This window comes from Petaurus breviceps, unplaced genomic scaffold, assembly GCF_028583685.1.
Source record: "Petaurus breviceps papuanus isolate PSGF00001 unplaced genomic scaffold, PetGlider_PUasm1.0 400, whole genome shotgun sequence".
Classification (NCBI taxonomy): Eukaryota; Metazoa; Chordata; class Mammalia; order Diprotodontia; family Petauridae; genus Petaurus; species Petaurus breviceps.
This window is the reverse complement of record NW_027186316.1, coordinates 3991152-4012118: the sequence shown is the minus strand read 5'-3', so window position 1 is coordinate 4012118 and position 20967 is coordinate 3991152. Positions and strand designations below refer to the sequence as shown.

The following is a 20967-nucleotide window of genomic DNA, read 5'->3' as shown; positions in this document are numbered from 1 at the left end:
CTTACTGCAACCTTTCTTTATATATTACTGGAGTAAATCCATCATGGACTAGGGCCAGAAAAGAAAAATAGAAGTAACTGGCAAGCGGGGGGGGGGGTGAGAGTGGGGGCCTACTCCTCAAAGAGGGTGGTAAGTAGAAGAACAGGAGGGTTGGCAGAAGAGAGAAGAAAGAATCTAGACTAAATGAGTTCCTTAAGCAAGGACCTCTGGCTATGAAAATAGTGAGAGAAGTGGCTTAAGGGAGCCAAGACCCTATATGTTTATACACACACACCACACATACACATACACATACACATACACACACACACACCTATCTATCCATATGCACACAATGGATACATGGTCAGGGAAGCATTCAATGGAGGTTGGTTTGAAAATAAATGCTCTTTAAATGGGTCTACTGTTCCTAAATGGTTCCAAAAGAAAGGTGATTCATGGATATCACATAATTATGTAGGCACCCCAGTAGAAATATGTGAAATGAAAAAATAAATGAGGCACAATTAAAAGCACAAACCACTTTTTGACTCTTTATTTCTTGAACCAAAATCAGCAAGGCAAAAGATCTTGATTCAGCTTGAGGTCAGGGTGAAATGTATCATATGCAGCCATGATGGTGGGGTGGGGATGGGGAGGGGTGATGGTGGGACAGCGGCAAGCAAGCTTCTCCCAAACAGGAAGGAGGTTGTAAGAAGTGTCCATTTGCCATAATTCCCTTGATAGAAACGTTTTCATACAAAATTATTCAAAGTGCCTATTAAAATAATTTAGTGAGATTTTTGTTTTCCCCGATCCAGACAATTTAATTTTATAAAGAAACAACTGCTTCCCAAGATGCAACACCAAAGGTGAAACTAGAATTGTCTCTATGTGAAGAGACTTGTTAGAAGGACAGAGAGAGAAAGAGAGAGAGAGAGAGAGAGAGAGAGAGAGAGAGAGAGAGAGAGAGAGAGAGAGTAATCATCTCCCATTAACTGGTTCTGAAACAAGACTAAAGCTGTCCTCTGGACATCCAAAACATTATTGTAGGTTCACTGTCTCTAAAATAAGATCAAGAAACACTTCGGTCCTGCTTGATTACCATCTGGTAATAGGATTCTCTCTCTCTCTCTCTCTCTCTCTCTCTGGGATAGAGATCATGGGAAAATGGCAACTGGTTCAGTCTGGATTGATACTGTGTTCTGTGCTGTTGGTGATTCAGGCACTCTGGCTAGAAAAGTTCTCTGCAATGTGGTGCCAGGTGGTGGATACAGGCTGGAGGGCACTACTTCACATACTCAAAATCTCAAAGTCTTCTTCCAGTTCAAACAGGTTATTGGTGGATTCAATGAGTTCTACCAGAACATGAAACAAAAGGAAAATTGGATCATGGAATCTGAGTTGTAAGAGACCTCTGAGGCCATCTGGTCCAATCTGGACCTGAATAAGATCCCTCTCTACAAATATGCCCAACAAGTGGTTATCAAGTCTCTCCCAGAAGATCTACAGTAAAGGGAAACCCACTAGTTTCTGAAGCAGCCCATCCCCCTCTTAGATAGAATTCTAATTATTAGGAAGTCTTTCTTAACACTGAGGCTAAATCTGTTCCTCTGCAACTTTTACTTTATTGATTAACCCAAAAATGGGGCCTTACATATGAAATGGAATGAATTTTTTTTTTTTTTTGCTTTTTGGAGGGCAATTGGGATTAAGTGATTTGCCCAAGTTCACACAGCTAGTTGTGTGTGTGTGTGTGTGTGTGTGTGTGTGTGTGTGTGTGTGTGTGTTAAGTGTCTGAGGCCAGATTTGAACTCAGGTCTTCCTGACTCTAGGGCTGGCGGTCTATTCACTGCACTGCCTAGCTGCCCCAGAATGAAATTTTAAAAAATGTTTTAAGCACTTACTATGGGCCAAGAATTGTGCTAAGCACTGAGAATACAATGTGAAAATCAAGACAGTCCCTACTCTCAAAGACAAAGGTGAGCTCTCTGCAAGTTTGGACTTTCTAGCCTGCCAAAATCTTTCGGGATCCTGATACTGTCATTGAATGTGATAGCTGTCCCCTATCCCAGCTCGATGTCATTTGCAAATCTGATAAGCACATTGTCAATAATAATAATGATAACAGCAATAGCTAACATCTATATAGCAATTTTAAGGTTTGCAAAGCAATTTACATATATTATCTCATTTGGTGCCTTCACCTAGGTAAGTAATAGTAGTAAAAAGGTTCAACAGTAGAGAGCCAAAGAGTGATCTTGGGGGTTACTCCATTGCCTAACCCCCGTTTCTCTGTCTTTTCCACAAGAAAAGCCTAAGTAATTCTGTCAAGGGATATCACTTGCCTCGAAATGATCATTTATTGGGAAGTTTCACTAAGCTACCAAATAATTATCATCATCCTACATGAGGCGTACAGAAGCCAGCTGAGTCCATCAATACCATCATTGCAAAATACCTGTAATTTCTCCTCATCTAGAATTTAAATAGCTCACCTTGTTTTTAAAACCCATCCAATGAAAATAAGCCTTGCACATGACGATGCCATGGCCTTATATGATATTGAAGGCTTACTGAATCATCAAAGAAAGATTTAGTAAAGCTCATTAGATCTTTCTAGATCATGAATTTGATCTCACTCTTTGAAATAACATGTCCTATATGTTACATGTGGTAACTCCCTCATTTAACCTAGCAATTCAATTAATTTACACATTTCATTCCAACCATTTTGGATAAAGAGGAATTTCCTTTCTCTATAGAAAATGCAGGGCCATAGTTGCCTCTCTCTGTATGATGGAACCTACCCACTCTCCGGTCAATATCATACCTGCACCTGTAGTCGTCACTTCTGGTTTGGTTGGAGGTATGAAAGGAGGCCAGTGGGCTGGATGCTTCTGAACCAGCTCGAACATCTGTAAACTCTGTGGCTTTAATATCTCCTAAGTAAAAATAAAGGTGTTTCTTAATACAGGAGATTCATAACACTATTATAACTATAATCCACATGGTAGACTATGACCTTTAGCAAATAGCCCAAGAGAAAAAGAAAGATAGCAAATTTTCTTCAGCTATCAGCCAATGTGTTCATGGGATGTGCACCACAAATTAAATGCCTGGTTTTAATCCATTCTAGATACTAGCCTTGAGGGAAAGAAACTCATGGGAGTATTTTGAAGAAAACTAACATAGTGTTCATGCTCCATCTTTAAATTCAATCTTGGGCAGCAAATTAATTGTAAAAATGTACCTTGCTTTGGGGAACACATTTGTTCCTTTAGTGTGGGCTGCAAATGAAATTTCTGTTCCTCAAATTCCATTTTCCTATTGACTTTTCTCTGAAATTGAAAGTATGTTCTCCCCCTCCAGCCTTAGGAAAAAAAAAAAGGCAACCCTACCAGATGGAATTAAATCACACTGATAAATAGAGGAAAGCTTTCAAAACTGAAAGCTAAAAAAATAATTTTTCTCCTAAGATGGCAATAGGGACACGGGTGGAGAATTTCACTGTGATTTCACTGGCACAGGGAACTCCCAAGTGAGGAATTTTTCTCTACCAATGCAAGTTGGCAACTTCTCTGCTGCTTATACTTTTAAGAATTACCTAGGGTACTACAAGGTTAAATGACTTGCCCAGGGTCACACAGAAAGTATATATCAGAGGGCAGGTCTTCCTGGGGTTGAAGCCAGCTCTCTATCTACTACAATCCTGCCCCTCTAAGATAACAATAATAGGTAAAATAACAAAACAGATTATAATGGTAAAGGTGACCAGAAGCTGCTTTCTCTTGAGGCTAATTCCAAAAGTATTGAAGGTCTTATTAGGAATTTATTTTTCATTCTAGTTCAACTATTTATTAACCAAGAACTGCTTCTGTTGGTTTCTACATTCTATAGAATCTTTGTGAGGGGAAAAAAGAACAGCTCCTATGGTAATCAGATGGCATGACAACATGCTTCCAGACAGCGAGGCACTGGTCAGTCATTGTCAGAATCCACTCCCTGGTCCATTAGGACTGTACTGCTCCTGCTCTGGGAGGGCATGAGTGACCTACCTATACATGACAGCTAATGGGAGGGCAAATCTGCCAAATGAAAATGAGCCTCTAATATGGAAATAGAGAAATCCTTGAGTATTGGTTTGAACTCTTGAAGAGTAAGGAAAAGACTACGGTAGAAATGGTAACTTCAAATCATGAAGGTTGCTGCTATAGTTGAAGTTTTAACTTCACAGAGCCATTGAATACTCAAACCTAAACACTTATCCAAAAAAACTGGACTTGGAATCATAGAACGTTAGCATTAGGAGAGGCCTTAGAGAGATCACAGGATCAGAACTTTAAGAGCTAGAAGGGACCTTGGAAGTCATCCAGTCCAAACTCCTCATTTGACAGATGAGGAAACTAAGGCCACATGAAGTGACATGAGTTTCCTGGGATTACACAGCTAGTAGCAGAGGCAAGATTTGAGCCCAGGTCTTCCAGAATCCAAGTCCAGGGCCCTATCCATTATACCACCATTGTCTCTAATACTGAAACATAGTGGGAGAGATTACTTATGCTAACTCATGACAAACCGTTTGGTTTATAGAGAAGAGATTTGTTCAAGGTCTATAACTGAGACTCAAACCCAGTTCTTCTTAACCCACTACCATGTTCTTCCCACCATACCATGTTGCCACTCTTTGGAATTCCCCAAAACCCTTCTCCCCTTGAACAGCTTCCTTCAGTCTGTGTTTATCACTGCGAAGCATTCTTCTATAGAAAGCTGGGTAAAAAGCATTTTAAAAAACTTTTGAACTGTCTGAACAAAAAGAAGACAGATTTACCTTTTGAACGAGCCCACACCAGTTATCAAAATCTTCTTCTTCTTTGCAAAAGAATCCCTTGAAGATTCAAAAGAACAAAAACAAAAACACAAAGCCCAAAATTTAAAGTGAATTACTATTCATCCTCATATTAGATGACAAAGTTGGAATTATAGAGATCATTTAGTCAATCAAACAATCAACAAGCATTTACTAATGACCTATGTGCCAGGCCTTGTGTTAGGCCTTGGAGAAAGAAAGACCAGAAGTGGGAGGGCGCGGGGGAGGCTAGTCAAAGGATTGTAGGGTCATAGGTTTAGAGCTAGAAGGAGGCCATCTACTACAATACTTTTGTTCTACAGATGTGGAAATGGAGGGCCAGAGAGGGTAAATGACCTGTCCAAAGTCACACAGGAAGGAAGTTGTAGAGCCAGAATATGAATGCTGGTCTGAACTTCAAATCTAGTGCTCCTTCCACTCTATTGGGCTGCCCAGGCCTTCATTTTAAAGAGTCTACAAATAAGGCCCAAGGAGAAGAGACTTATTCAAACTCAACCAGGATGGCAGAACCAAGATGATACTGCAAATCCATTATCACTAAATCAAATGCTTTGAATTGTATTTCTAGTGCTCTAAACTATTGATCTCCTGTCCCTGGACAGACATCAGAACTTATACTGAAATGCACAGCCATTTACCAGTCAGTCTCTAGATTTAGTGTTGATACAATTATATATGTACAAGCACACACAACAGACACATACACTCTCATCAATGAAGAATAGTTCACAGAACTGCGTCAGCACTCATAGCTGAAGATAATACTTAATGGTTTTGATTCTTAGTGAGTCAACCACCAGAATTTAGAGAATACAGGCTATATACAAAAGAATTGACTGTCTATTCCCAGGGCCAACCTACATGCCTGGGAACAGAATGGTCAATTCACTAGCATGCTGAAACTCTGGGGTCCTGGCTGATCACACTACTAGAGAGATTATCAGTTTAACAGTTTAACTAGAAATGATGGACTGAACCATTCTACTGACACACAGGTAGAATCACTGTCCCAATTAAATGGGGAGAAGGACAAGAAAGAAGGAAAGAAAACCAGTTCCTAAGTCATGTTTGAACCTCCATAAGGGAACGTAGACACTATCTCTAGGCAGGAAACCTCCACTAACTTCCGGTTCAGAGACAGGATGAATTACTAATACACCCCCACAGATACACATACACCTGTTCTCCCCCCCTCCCATAAATATTCCCCATTTAAAGAGAGTACGTAGGAAGGAAGGCAAGAAAGATGACAGTCAAGTAAGGAAACAGCAATCCAAAGCCTGCTTCCCCACTCTAGCTGCATGGGGACAGCTATAGTCACCATGAGACCTTTGTCTCAGCCCCGTGTTAGCCTTTGGAAGACACACTTACCAAAGCCACTGAAGGATCCAAGTTCAGGATCTTCATTCGATGGGGGGATTGCTGGCAGTGGAAACTCTGGTCATCCACTGTTCCATTCTCCTCAGAGTCAACAAAAGTCTGAGTCGTGTGGGGATCCAGGTAGATAAGCTCATCTCCTGTGGAGATAAGAAATAGGCTTGGCCTTTCCAAGCACCACTGGTGTCTGTGCAGGGTGGAGGAAAATCTCCTTCTCCCAGCCCTTTCCAGGAGTAAGGGAAGTAAGGGCAGGTGAGATCCATCAGGAAGAGCATAGAGAAACATGCCCTTCTCACCTCAATCTGATCAATTAACCAGAAGAGTTTCTCTTAAGTTTCAATGACCTCAAAGCATACATCTAAAATCACAAGATCACAGATTAGCTAGGAACTTGGAATAAAAGCACACAGAAGAAAAACACATAGAATGCTCAGGAGGCAGCAAGAGGAAAGAGATAAGTGATGACAAGGCTGTAGCCTAGTCATCCCCATCAAGGGACTTCTCTACTTCTTAACAATTGGGCACCATCTACCTCTAGGGGACTGGAAGCCAACTTTTGATCAAATTCTCAACCAATGAATGGCTTTCCCTTCATGCTATTCACTCTGGCTTGTCATTAGAGAGATTCTCTAGTAACAATGGTATTCATGGCACTGCTTTGGATGAGATGTCATGGAGATGGACGATTTTTATTAGATATAATAAATGATTCAACAAGCTAGAAAGTATAGACATTGCTCAGCTACCAATAGCAATCCAGAGGAGCTATGCTCCAAATGACCCACTCAATGAGTGGAGAACAGTCCTGTGGCTTCATTTAATGGACTAGGCCTCCCCAATGTGGTGACCCTGCCATCTCTAGAAAGGGGTCAGGTAGAGAATCATGGGATTTTTCCAGTGGTCTCCAGTATTTCAATGGAAGTATGGAGCCTAAGGAGGCTTCCCAAACCCACAGTCCATGCCAGAGGACTATGCTGCAAGAATGCCCATATCAGACTGATATTTCCACTCAATGAGGTAGGCACCCCAAACCCTGAGTACTGCTATCTAACCTGCAGTGGCACCTATAGTGCTGGGCACCTCAAGCCCTCCCTCCAGCTCCAACATTTCTTTGCTTGCAGGATATGTTTTCTTCATAAGTAAAATGCTTATAAAGTATCCCCATTGTGGACCGGGGGACATACCAGCAGCAAGCAACATATTTTGTCATGGAAAGAACATCAACAATAGTCATAATCATACCAACTATTACTTCCATTTTGCTTTATATCTCCATAATTATTCCCAAACCCCAGCTGTCCCTAATCTTCAATCTCTCTTTATCTACTGGCTCCTTCCCTGCTACCTATAATCATGACCAGGCCTCTTCCCTCCTTAAGCGACCTTCCCCTTCACCCAACCATGTCCACTTGTCATCCTATAGCTTTCTACCCCCTTCAGCCAAATTACCTGGGAAATCTGCCTCTTTTTGCTTCTACTTCCTCTCTTCTTACTGTATTCTGAATCCTCTGCAATTTGGCTTTTGACCTTATTATTCAACTGAACCCGATCTCTCCAAAGTTGTCAGTGATCTCTTAACTATCAAATCTACTGATTGATCTTTTCTCATCTTTTTCATCCTCCTTGACTCCTCTGAAACATCTAACACTGCTGACCCTCTTCTTCTCATGGATACTTTAGTGACACCAATCTTTTTTTGTTCTCCTCCTGTCTGTCTGACTTGCCTGTCTAGTGTCATCCATATTCCACCTCCCCTCAGTGTATCCCAATGCTCCATCCTGGTGAATTGGTGATTACTTCTCTTCTCTCTCTATGCTCCCTCCTGGTGAACTCCAATCCCTTCCATGAATTAATTTGTCATCTTCATGCAGATAACACACACACACACACACACACACACACACACACATACACACACACACACACACACCCTGGTCTCTCTCATGAGCTCAAGTCTCACATTACCTATTGAACATTTTCAGTGGAATGTCCTACAGATATCTCAGTCTCAAAATATCTAAAGCAAAATTTATCATCTTTCCCTCCAAAGCAACTGCCTTTCCAAATTTCCCTGTTTATGCTGAAGACACTAACATCCTTACAGATACACAACATTACAATACCCAAGTTATCCTGACTCTGAGGCTGTGGGTTGCACAGTGGATAGAGCCCTGGACCTAGAATCAGGAGGATCTAAGTTCAAATTCAGCCTCAGACACTTACTAGCTGTGTGACCTGGGCAAGTCCATTAACCTCTGTCTACCTCAGTTTCCTCTTTCCTCAACTATAATATGATGATAATAATTGCACCTACTTCCTAGATTTATTGTGAAGATCAAATGAGATAATATTTGTAAAATGCTTTTGTAAACCGTAAAGCACTATATAAATGCTAGTTGTTGTTGCTATTACTACTATTACTATGACTACAACTACTACTACTACTTTCCTTAACTCCTCAGTCCCTCTCAGCATACATATCCATAGAAGGGATCACAGATTCACATACAGAAGGTATTTCAAAGATTGTCCAACCCTCTTATTTACTGATGAGGAAACTTAGGACCAGAAAGGCTATCACAGAGCTAAGAAGTACCTGAGGCAGGATTCAAAGCCAGGTGTCCCTGATATTAGATCAAGGACTCTATCTGCTATTCCACATTGATTATAGTTCCCAAGTCTTGATTTTGCCTCCACAACATATTTTGCATGCATCCCCTCCTCTCCACTCACAAAACCACCCCTATACTTCAGGCCCTCATCCCCTTTCACCTGGATTACTTCTATACTCTCCTAATGGCCTAATCAACCAGCATCAAATCATTAAAACCATCACAGTCACATCCCTACCATCATCACCATCACAACACTACCATTAGCACCACAATCACTGTCACAAAACCAACACAACCAGCAAAAGTCACATCAGTACCATAACCACTGGCGGTACCATCAGCATGAACAACCTCACTATCATCACTCTTAGTACCGATAGTATGAACACCTTATTGTCATCACTGTCCCATTAGCACCATCTTCGTTGTCACAGCAAAATCACTGTGATATCAGCACTGTCAGATCCTCACAAGAACTGCCACATTGATGGTCACATCAATACCACCATAACTCTCACATCAGCCCTACCATATCAGCACCCCTGCCTCTGTCTCATCCTTACCACCATTATTATATATCAAAACAATAGTCATTACCACATCTACACCAATACCTCTGGCACATCCCTACCACCATGATCATTTTCACATCAATTATGAGTAGACATCAAGTCTAGAGCAGTCAAATATCCAGAAATAATGATAATAGTAACAATAACAATAATACTGACTTCAGGGTTGGTACAGGGAATGGCAAGAGACCTAGTTCTAGATTTAGATCACTTAGATTTAAAACCTGTCTTTGAAACTTACTACCAATGAGCATCTAGAGAAGTCATTCAATCTCCCTAGGCCCCAGTTTCCTTCTTCATAAAATAAGGTAGTTAGACTAGATGACCTTGGAGATCCTTAGGATCTAGACCTAGGATCCTTAAATAAATCTTACAGAGAACCCCTTAAACTCACTTTACTCATTGATTTCTGGCTTTTTCCAAGGTACAAACCATTGAAAAGTATTGGGGGAGGGATGGTTTCCATTAGAAACATGGGAACATCAAAGGTTACCATTTGGAATAAACAAATTATAGCAATAAAAATAGGGGCTTTCACCTCACTATACAACATATAAAACCACAGAGTGCCATTATTTCTTCTGTCTTTTGCTAGATGATAGCAGTCACTAGTGGGAACCCAAGAAGAGGGAGACGGGAAAAAAGGCTAGAAGATCAGGAGGGAGATAGAGGCACTGAGATTGACATGACTGAGTAAAGATCAAAGTATCTTACATCTTGAGATGCTAGAGAGCTAGGAGGACATTGAGTTCAACTGGCTCAATTTACAGGGGAGGAAACCAAAGGTCACATGGGTAGCAGGCCTCAGAAATGAGACTTGGAACTCTGACTTCTACCTCAGTACCATATTATCCTCTATCATTTCATCTCTGTCATCATTTACACTGAGTAAGCCGTGTAGGACATGGGGAGTAAACTGGCTTGGGGGACCCATGGGAATGGAGAGAACCCTGAAAGAACGGTATCAGACAAGGATCACCAATAAGAGTCTGTGGCGACGAGTATCAAAGAAGATTAGGTCTGGAAGGGGCTTTAGAGCTCATCTAGTCTGATCCCCTCATTTCACAGATGCAGAAACTGAGACATAAAGCAAGAGGGGAGAAGGGGAGAGAAGGGATTTTCCCAAAGTCATCCCAGATTCAATAGACGAGTTAGGAGTGGATCCCAAGTCTCCGGACTCCAAATCTGGTCTCTTTCCACTCAGCCATAGTGCCCAACAGATACCATCTGATTATAAGAAAAGGGGCTGTAGCAGGTGGCAAAAATGACCCTTCAAAGTACTCTCCTCTTCGGTTTAGGCCAAAGGTTTGTTCCATGATCACTGGCTGGGTCACAATGGGGCCCCCTAGAGCTAGATTTGCTAAGGATTTCAAAGAGAAACTTTCCCACCCATTCGTCCCACCCTCAAATGACTTGTGATTGGACTTTACTTACCTAAAAATCCTATGAAGTAATAGGCGCTATTTGGCTTTCCTCCTAGTGCACCTAAAGAGTGTGGCATCTTAAAACACTCCTAGATGGAAAGAGGACATCAGATTCTCAGCTGGCTTCTACACAACGTGGACTGAGCAACAAAGGACTTGGTTAAAAGAACAACTTACTTTAAATGCATCCACATAGACAGGATTAATTTGGTTGATGCCCAAGCGAAGGGGCACAATAAGCAGAAGGGGCCTCCAGCCAGAGGCGTGCCCGGAACAATCTGTATTCCAGCTAACGCCATTCCAGGAACTGGAGGAACTGTCATGGGTCAGGTTGGGAGGGCACATGTGGCACATTTTTTCTAAAAATACAAGTGATTTTGGTTAAATAAATGTATGTAGATATTCTTACAAATTCCAAATGAGACAGACTCAGAAAGAAAAAATAAAGGTAATGATGGACCTGCCTGGCAGATCTCTTCCCAGTCCCCTACACGTCAAGCCCATCCCTGCCTCTGTATCTTCAAGCAAAGTCTTTATCAGTTATGTGTTGGACTAGATCATAGGTTCCCAAAGTGGGCGATATCACCCCCTGGGCAGCTCAGGCTGCCCCTCTCTCTTGAAATTCATTCCTCTCTGCCCATCTAAACCCTCCCCATCCCCAGCATCTTTCCTTATGGATTCTGACTGTACTTAACACAGTGATTAGCACAGAGCAGCTGATTAGAAACCATCTGTCGAAGAAGTCTGACTTTACTATACTTTCTGGAGATATTGTGCAAGGGTGACTTAAGTTTTTGGTGTATATGCTTTTTCTTAACTTTCAAAAAAAAGATAATTGAAAAAATTGGAGAGGGTGAGTCAGGGTGGTTAACCACAGACCTTTGCTAAAATGAGTACTGTATTACAACAAGGTAAGCTATAAAGATTCCAAGCTGGTAACTTTCTCAATAGTGTGGAGGAAAAGTATCACCTACCATGTAAACAGATGGGTAACGGGCTTGTGACTTACTGATATCTTCGATGACCACTGTGTTGTCCATCGAAACATAAACAGCCAAGGAATTCCATTCGTCAAATAAAGCAAGTTTTCTGGAATACAAGATACAGCGGAAACATTCTTTGAGGAGGTAGAAACCTCAGCAGGAAACAGTATGGGTCAGTGCCAAATATTACTTATATTACCATAATTGCTGACATTTACACAGGGTATTCAAAAAAGTTTTAGCTTATGATAGCACTATGATTTTTGGAACACCTTGTGTAGTATGTTAGCGTTTGTAAAGGGCTTTACAAACGTTATTTTATTTCAGCTTCACAAATCTATAAAGAAAACTTCTATTTTTATAGATGTTAATTTAGCAACAAAGTCAAATGTTTTTTCCCTAGTTCTGGGATATCTATTTATCTTTGACCTTGCAAATGCCACAGTCACACTGGACTTGAATGTTGAAAAAGAAGTTGGTACTTTACTAAACATGAAGAAGAGTGCAAAGAATAGAAGGATTTAGAGTTGGAAGGGAATTCAAGGTCCATCTGGTCCAGAGGTTCCCAAAATTTGGGAACTACCTACCCCCTTTAAAAAAAAATGCTCAGTGCCCCCCTGGGGTTGTTAGATTAACCTTTATTTTTATTCAATGCCCTCCCCCACACCCGAGGCTACAACTGCCCCCCTGGATCATTCCAGCACCCCCAGAGGGTGGTATAGCCCACTTTGGGAACCTATGATCTAGTCCAACACATAACTGATAAAGGCTTTCCTCTATGATGCACTCAACATATGGAATGACTAGTCTTTGTTTGAAGCACTACAATGAAAGACAAGTCACTATACCTCCTGAGAGGCAATTTCGATGGTTAGTCCGTCTTCCCTAACATCAAGCTGAAATTTGCCCCTTTATGACTTTCACTCATTGCTCCTGGTTCTGTCCCATGGGATCAAGCCAAAAGGCTAATCCCTCTTTCACATGACAGCCTTTCAAACACTTGAAGTTATCATGTCCCCTACCAAGTCCCTGCCAGCTAAATATTTCTAGTTCCTTCAAACGAATGTAACAATCTGTATCATCTAATCTCTCCTGAACCCTTTGATTCCTCTCTAGGAGAAATCAAAGGTGCTATTTCACTTGCCACAATCTTCTCAGCTGAGGACACACTTCACTAAGAAAACCAAGAACACAAACCATGAATTCCCTTCTCCTTCCCTTTCCTTTCCTATATCTCAAAAGTCATTGATATCATTCCTGATTTTATGCTCCTTTATTCCAGTCCCTGATAAACAGGTGGCCATTTTCCTTAGCAAGGCCAACATCTCTACAAGTAACCCTTGGTCCCACTCCCTCCTTTCTTCTCTAGTAGATTGTCCCCCAAATCATCCGCTCTCTTTACCCCTTGTTCTATTTTTGTCTACTGATTCTTTCCCTACTGCCTATAAACATATCCAAGTCTCCCCAACCTTAAAAAACCCTCCTCCATCCCCTCTTCTGGTTCTCGTCCTACATCGCTCCTCCCTTTCACAACCACACTTCTAGAAAAACTAGCTCTTTCTTCTCTTACTCACTTCTCAACCCTTTGTATTCTGGCTTCTAACTTCATCATTCAACTGAAACTGCTGTCTCCAAAGTAACAAGTAATCTCTCAATTGTCAAACCTGATGGCTTTTTCTCAGTCCTCATACTTCTTGACCTCTCTGCAGCATTTGGCCTTGCTGACCACATTCTCCTTCTGGATACTTGATACTTCCAACTTTTTGTCACCGATATTTTTGGGTTCTCCTCCCACCTATCAGTCTCTTTTGCTAGGTTATCATTCACAACATAGCCCCTAACTGTGGGTATGACCCCAAGATTCTGTTTAGAGATGGCTTCTCTTTTCTCTCTGCTTACGCACATGTGTAGACTCCATCAGCTTGCTTAGTTGATGAAACTTCCCCACACGAGAATCTGGGAAACTTGCTTCCCAGAGAACTGTGATAAGGGAAGTACCATGGAAAGACTGTGGAGTTTGTGTGAATATTCTGTAACTGGTTCTGGTCAGCTAGCCCCATGGTCAGGAGGAGCCTTTTCTTCTGACTGACTGCATAGCCAATCACATCTGTGGGAACTTGGTGATTCTTTTGCTCACGGTATCCAGTGAGACCCTGAAGTAAGGAAGATGGCCTTAGAGGCTTCAAGTCTGACTCCATATGGTCCTTGAGAAATAGGTCTCAGTCCCTGAACATTTTTATTTGTTCTTTTCCATTCCAGGTGGAAGGATTGAAGCCTCAACCTTACGAACCTTGAAAGGTCAAGAATGAGTCTCAGGAATCCAGGAACTGCTGTCTATGATGAGCTCTGCAGCCAGTATAGCATTGATACTCCAAGGAGCAAGCTTCAACAATGACATTTGGGACTACAGTCCAGTGGATGGATTCATCCAGCAATCAGGCCACACATAGACATGAACTTGGTGGACCAATGCTATGGAGGAATTGAGCTAAGTTTTGGGCCTATTCTCTCAGGACTGAAGTGGTACAGGGGAGAATGAGAAGAATTAGGGAAAAGTTTTGTATATTTTTCCTTGAAATATCAATACTCTTGTATAAAAGCTACTCAATATTAAATGGCTAAATGAAACTGGGTTACTAGATATTGGCCCCTAACAATAAGGGGAACACAGCCAGTTCCGGATCAAGCCAATGGTAGTAGAGAAGAAAATGACCCTCACAAATCTTTCAGGATACCTTGGAACCTTAAGAACAAATATTGCCTACCTGGTCCTGACAGAGGGCCAGAGTATGTAGGTAGAGACATCGCTATGCTTTTTTAACATTTTGGCTCTTGTGGATTTATTATTATTCCTATAAAAATTTCTAGATCTATTATAACTAGTCCTAGACCCTCTCCTGAACTCTAGTCTCTTATTTCCAATTGCCCATTAGACATTCTAAACTAGATGTCCCATAAGTATATAAAACTAAACATGTCCTAAACAGAATTCGTTATCTTTTTCCCTAAAAGAATTTCCCTCTTCTGAACTGTTCTATTTTTTTTCAAAAGTAGCATCATTCTTCCAGTCTTACAACCTCAGAATTTTCTTAGAATCCTCACTTTCCCTCACCCCTAATATCCACTCAAGTTCCCAAATATTATTTCTATCTTCACAATCTCTCTCCCATTCAACTCCTCTCTATATTTACAACTACCACACTACTTCAGGCCCATATCACCTTCCACTTGGACTACCACAATAGTTTCCTAACCAGTTTCCCTGCCTCAAGGCTCTCCAGTCCAGCCATGGACTCAGTTCATCTTCCATACAGTTTTGAAAATCATTTTCCTAAAGTACAGATCTGACTATCTCACTCCTCTACTCAATAAACTCCAAAGGTTCCCTATTGCATCGAGGATAAAATGGAATCTTCTCTGTTGGGCACTGAAAGCCCTTCACAAGCAGGCGTCAACCTCCTTTTCCACAAGTATAAGGCCTTACTCCCCTACCTGAGCTCTGTGGTCCAGCCAAGATGACCTTCTTACTGGTCTTCAAATTACATCTTCCCTTTCTGTGCCTTTACATGTCATCACCTAGGCCTGAGGTGCTCTTAGAATCCCTTATTTCAGAGCTCAAAATTTAAAAAATGAATGTTAAAAAATTTTGTTTATGTGTAATTGAGAAAAAAATTAAAGATTAAATTAAAAAAGAGGGAATCCCTTATTTCATTCAAAACTCAGCACAAGTGCTATTTCCTACCACCCAAAGCCTTTCTTTTTTTTTTTTTTAAACAATTGGGGTTAAGTAACTTGCTCAAGGTTACACAGCCAGTTATTTCTGGGTGTGGTGCTAAGTATCTGAGCCCCGATTCGATCCCCAGGTCATCCCGACACTGGGGCCGGTGCTCTTACTCGCTGAGCCACCTGGCTGCCCCTAAGCAATTGGGGTTAAGTAACTTGCTGAAGGTTACATGGCCAGATGTTTCTGGGTGGGTGCTAAGTGTCTGAGCCCGGATTCCAAAGCCTTTCTTTATTGCCCTCAGCTGCCGGTGCCCTCCTATCTGAAATGACCTTGTGTTTATTTTGTATATATGTATGTATGTTTGGGTGTGTGTGCATGTGTGTGTGTGTGCACAAATATGTGTATGTGTCTCTCTGTGTGCGTTCATGTAATTTTGTCTTCCCAATTAGACTAAAACTCCTCAAGGGCAAGGACTGTTTCATTTGGCTTTCATATCCCCTGTCTCTGGCACAAGGCTTGCTACAGGCATGCTTGTTGACACAATGAAGCAATTTGCACATGGCATGACATGAAGGCCCTTCACCATCTGGCTTGCCCTTCTCTGGACACAATATTCCAGAAGAGGTCTCAAAAGGATGGATTCCAATGTTCTGAAAGTTATGCTTTCCTTAATGTAACCCCATTAGCCTTTTTGGTTGTCATATCATCCTGACTTTGCAGTTCAATAAACACCCTAGATACAGGGGTGAGGAACCTGTGGCCTCGTGCCATATGTGGCCTCCTAGGTCCTCAGGTGAGGCCTTTTTACTGAGACCAAGTTTTATAGAACAAATCCTTTTATTAAGGTGATTTGTTCTGTGAAGTTTGGATTCCATCAAAGGGCCGCACTTGAGGACCTGGAGGGCCACATGTGGCTTCAAGGCTGCAGCTTTGCCACCCCTGCCGGAACTTTTTCAGACAAACTACTACCTAACTATGCCTTCCCCTCATGTACTTATGAAGTTGATGTTTTGAACCCAACTGTAAGATTTTACATTTATCTCTGTTATACTTCATCCTATTAGATAAGAGTTTCTCAATCTTGTTGGGCTGGGGGTGGCTCGGTGTCATGAACCACCCCCTCCCCATTTAGGAGGCAGCTAGGTGATTCAGTGGATAAAGCACTGGGCCTGGAATCAGGAAGACCTGAGTTCAAATCTGGTCTCAGATACTTGGTAGCTGTATGATCCTGGACAAGTCACTTAACTTCTGTCTTCCTTAATCCACTGGAGAAGGAATCAGCACACCACTCCAGTATCTTTGCCAAGAAGATCTCCTACAGGTCCACAAGGTCATAAAAAATTGGGAACTAATGAACTACTGACCAACAACATATACCCCTCTGAAACCTACCTACGCAGTCCTTTTCAGAGTAATGCTTTTAAAAGCATAAAATACATAGGCTTACAAAGAAAATCAACTACATTGAAATGTAGATATCAATTTAAAAGAAAACAAAACCCAGATCCCACGTCAAAAACTGCTGTCTTTGATTCAACTCAATGCTATATAGCTTGTCAAGATCTTCTTTGGAGCCTCATTTTGTTATCCAATGTTAGCTATCCCTCTGGGTTTTGTGTCATTTGTAAATACAGTAAGCAACCCAGCTACGACTTTAGTGAAGTCACTAATTAAAATGTTACACAGCACAGAGGCAAGGAGAGATCCCTGGGGCACTACACTGGAGACATTCTGTCAAGTGGCAAGTGTGTTAATAACTTCTCTTTGAGTTGTGCTATTCAGTCAGCTCCAAATCCACCTAACTTGTATTACTATCTCTCTCCAGCTATCTCTTTTCCATAAGATGACATGAGACCTTTCATTAAAGGTTTTGCTATACCCTAAGCAAACTTCACAGCATTCCCCTGATCCATTTGGCAGCATCTCTGTCACAAAAGGTAAAGTCTGTCTGGCATACCCTGCTCTTGATGATGCCGGGCTGGCTCTTGGGAATAACGGCTTCCCTTTTTACACGTTTGCTAACCATCTCTCTTTAATGATTTATTCTAGAATTGTCTCAGAAATCTAAGTAAAACTCTGGCTTATAATTTGAATATTTTAGTCTCTTTTTTGAAAATGAGAACATTTGTCTTTCTCTAGTATTGTGGCACCTCTCCTTTTTTCTGGCCTTCGAAGACTACCGATAATGGTTTCATCGCCATATCTGCCACTTCTACCCAAAGAATCGAGGGAAGCTAGGGGCTCTTCTCTTGGATATCCCCAGAAGTTAGTTTCTCCCTATTAGTGAAGAGCAGAATTCCCCCACATTGACTCCTCTACTTTCTGAAGAATGAAATTATCATTATGGCAAATTCAAAACTTATTAGCTGTTCTTCTTTTGGCAATGAACAAGCTCCAGTAGATATCTAGATAATGGCAGCCCCTATCACCATTATGTAACGCCTCTGCCTCAGCCTTGTGATCTGTTATTTCTTTCTCTGGTTCCAGGGGTCAGTCATTTGCTCCAATTTCAAAATGGTTTTTCTTTCTCTTTTCTTATTTTATTCCATATCAGTTTATTCAACATTCCCCACACTTCTCAGGATTTCTACTTGCAATTTCTTACTTACTATTCCATTAAATTAACATTCCATTGGCTTTGCTCCCAAATCGCTGTATCCGTCATTTCTAGTTCTTTGCTATACAAGGAGTGATGCCGTGAACATGTTGGACCTTTGTCTCTGTCTCTCACTTTTTTGGGCCATAAGTCTAGTAATGGGATTGTTCAACAAGTATGAATGGTTTAGTTACCTTCCTTGCATGATTCCAAATGGATATCCACCAACAGTGCCTCAGCATCTTCCCACAGTCCTTCCAACATTGACTGTTCCCATATTTTGTCATCTTTGTCAATTTGGTGGTGGTAAAGTGAAATGGCAGCATGTGTTTTAATTTGCATTTCTCTTACTATCAGTGATTTGGAGGATGTGGTCATGTAAACATTTACAGTTTTTACTTTTCCCTTTGAAGACCATATCCTTTGACCACTTCTCTATGGGAGAATGGCTCTTGGTGCAAAATATTTATGTCAATTCCCTATATATTCTGGACATCAGACTTCTAGGTACAGATATATTTGTCTCTCTTCCATTTCTCTTCCATCTAAATCGACTTTGTAATAACTTTATTCATTCAAAAGCTTTTAAATTTCGTATAGTTGAAATTGTTTATCTTTTATGATCTCCATTATCCCAAGTGTGGGTAAAAATTTATTGCCTATCTATGGACAGTAGGTCAACAAATATTTTTTAAATGCTTACTATGCACTGAGAACTGTGGCCTGAGGATACACAGAAAGGCAAACACAATCCCCATCCTCAAAGGGTTTATAGTCTTTTTTTTGGGGGGGGGGATGAAATTCACTTAAATAACTAGGTACGTAGAAGATATACAGTAGATATATAATCTGAGGAGAGAAAGCATTAGAACTTCAGCAAGGGGTAGGAGGAGAAAAGGTTTCTGGAAATACTTCCTGCTGAATGTAGGATATAAACTGAGGCTTGAAGGAAGCCGGAGAAACAAAGAGGCAGAGGTTGGGAAAGATAGCACTTCAGGCATAAAAAAGCACAGAAATATAGATGGAGCAATATGGTCAAGGAAGAGCAGCAACTAAGCCAATGCAGCTGTACCACAGGCTATGTAGAAGGGAGGAAAGTCTAAGAAGGGCAGAAAGCTAGGGAAAGTCTTGGTTATGAAAGGCTTTAAATGCCTTTCTATCTAATCCCAGAAGTGACAGAGACCCACTGGAGTTCTCAGGGCAGAGGGATGGCATGGCTAGGCCTATACTTTAGAAAAATCACATTAGCAGCTGAATGTAGTAGAGCCTGGAGGGGAGAGATTCACAGGGCAGGCACAGTACGTAGAAGGCAGCTGTGATAGCTCAGAGGCAAAGTAATGAGGCCTGAGCTGGAGGGGCTACTGTGTGAGTGGAGAGAAAGAAAGGTAGCCAAGAGATGTTATAAAGGTAAAAATGAAAAGATCTGGCAAACTACTAGACATATTGGGTGAAGGATACTGAAGAAAAAATGACACTGGAGCCTGGACCACTGGGAGGATGGTGGTGCCCTCAACAGCAATAGAGAAGGTAGAATCACTTCTGTTTTGGACATGTTGAGTTTGAGTTGCCTATGAGACATCCAGTTAGATGGGTACAAAAGGTGGGATTATTGCTTAGGAAACAGACTAGGGCTGAATATGAAGATTTGGGAATCCTCTGCATAAAGATGATAACTGAATCCATAGAAGCTAATGAAAATAACCAAATAAGACGGTATAGAAGGAAAAGAGAGGAGAGCCTAAGACAGAGTCCAAGGGGACAGCCAAGGTTAGAGGGCATAACACAGATGAAGACCTATAGGACAAAGGAGCATAAGAAGGAAAAATCGGGCAGAAAAGAAATGGAAGAGCAGGGTCATGAAAACCTAGAGAGGGAGACGGCACCGAAAAAGAGAACGTGGTTGCCAATGTCAAAGGTTATGGAGAGATCAAGGATGAAAATGAACAAAAGGTCATTAGATTTGGCAATTAAGAGATCATCAGTAACTTTGAAAAGAAAAGATTTGGTTGAACAATGAGGTTGGGCAATGAAGTCGCCATATTAGAGAAGATTCAGAAGCAGAGGCACTGAATATAAACAGGTTTCTCAAGGAGTTTGGTTGTAAAATGGAGAAGAGATGTAGGACAGCAGCTAGTGAGGAATGGCAGGATAAAGTGAGGGGTTTTAAGGATGAGGGAAACATTGGAGTGTTTCTAAACAATAGAGAAGCTAAAGATAAATGAGAGTAAGAATATAGTGAGAGCAATCTGCTAAAGAAGAAGGCTTGGAATGGGATCAAGGGTGCATGCAAAAGGGCTGGCCTTGGCAAGGAGAAGGGCCATCTCTTGTGTGAGATATAGACGAAGGAGCAGATAGTTGGGGAAGATATCTGAATGAAGTGAGATGAGAAACAAGGGAGAAGAATGTGTAGGTGAATTACTACAATTGTTTTTAGTGGAAATATGAAACAAAGTCCCTGGTTTTGAGCAAGGGTGTGCTGGTAATGTTTAAAAATCAGCTCTCAGAAAAAAATGTATATACAATGTCCTTTTAAGTTAAATCTTCATTATTAACATTTTCTCCATCACAATGATAAGAAAGGAAGGAGGGAGGGAAGGAAGAAAAAAAGGAAGTGAAGGAGGAGGGGAGGGAGGGAGGAAGGGAAGGAAGAAAGGAAAAAAGGGAGGGAGGAAGGAAAGAAGAAGGGAGGGAGGGAGAGAGGATGGATGGAAAGAAGGAAAAAAGGAAGGGAGGGAGGAAAGGAGGGAGGGAGAAGTGAAGAAAAGAAGGGAGGAAGGAAAGAAGGAAGGGAGGGAGAGATGAAGGATGGAAAGAAGGAAAAAAGGAA

The 20967-nt window shown here is 41.3% G+C and overlaps 1 protein-coding gene across 2 annotated transcripts in view; it reads right to left on the bottom strand.

The window, feature by feature from the left end:
- Window positions 1-1192: 1192 nt before the first annotated feature.
- Window positions 1193-20967, bottom strand: part of ATG4A (autophagy related 4A cysteine peptidase) — a 63925-nt gene continuing 44150 nt past the window's right edge. For both annotated transcript variants that reach the window (XM_069100419.1, XM_069100420.1), the window contains 7 exons: window positions 11847-11926; window positions 11015-11196; window positions 10848-10926; window positions 6221-6366; window positions 4811-4867; window positions 2813-2924; window positions 1193-1337 (listed from right to left, as the gene is read on the bottom strand). In XM_069100419.1, the coding sequence (XP_068956520.1) occupies window positions 1273-1337; window positions 2813-2924; window positions 4811-4867; window positions 6221-6366; window positions 10848-10926; window positions 11015-11196; window positions 11847-11926 (721 nt within the window). In that variant the 3' untranslated portion in view covers window positions 1193-1272. The remainder of the gene's footprint in view (window positions 1338-2812; window positions 2925-4810; window positions 4868-6220; window positions 6367-10847; window positions 10927-11014; window positions 11197-11846; window positions 11927-20967) is intronic.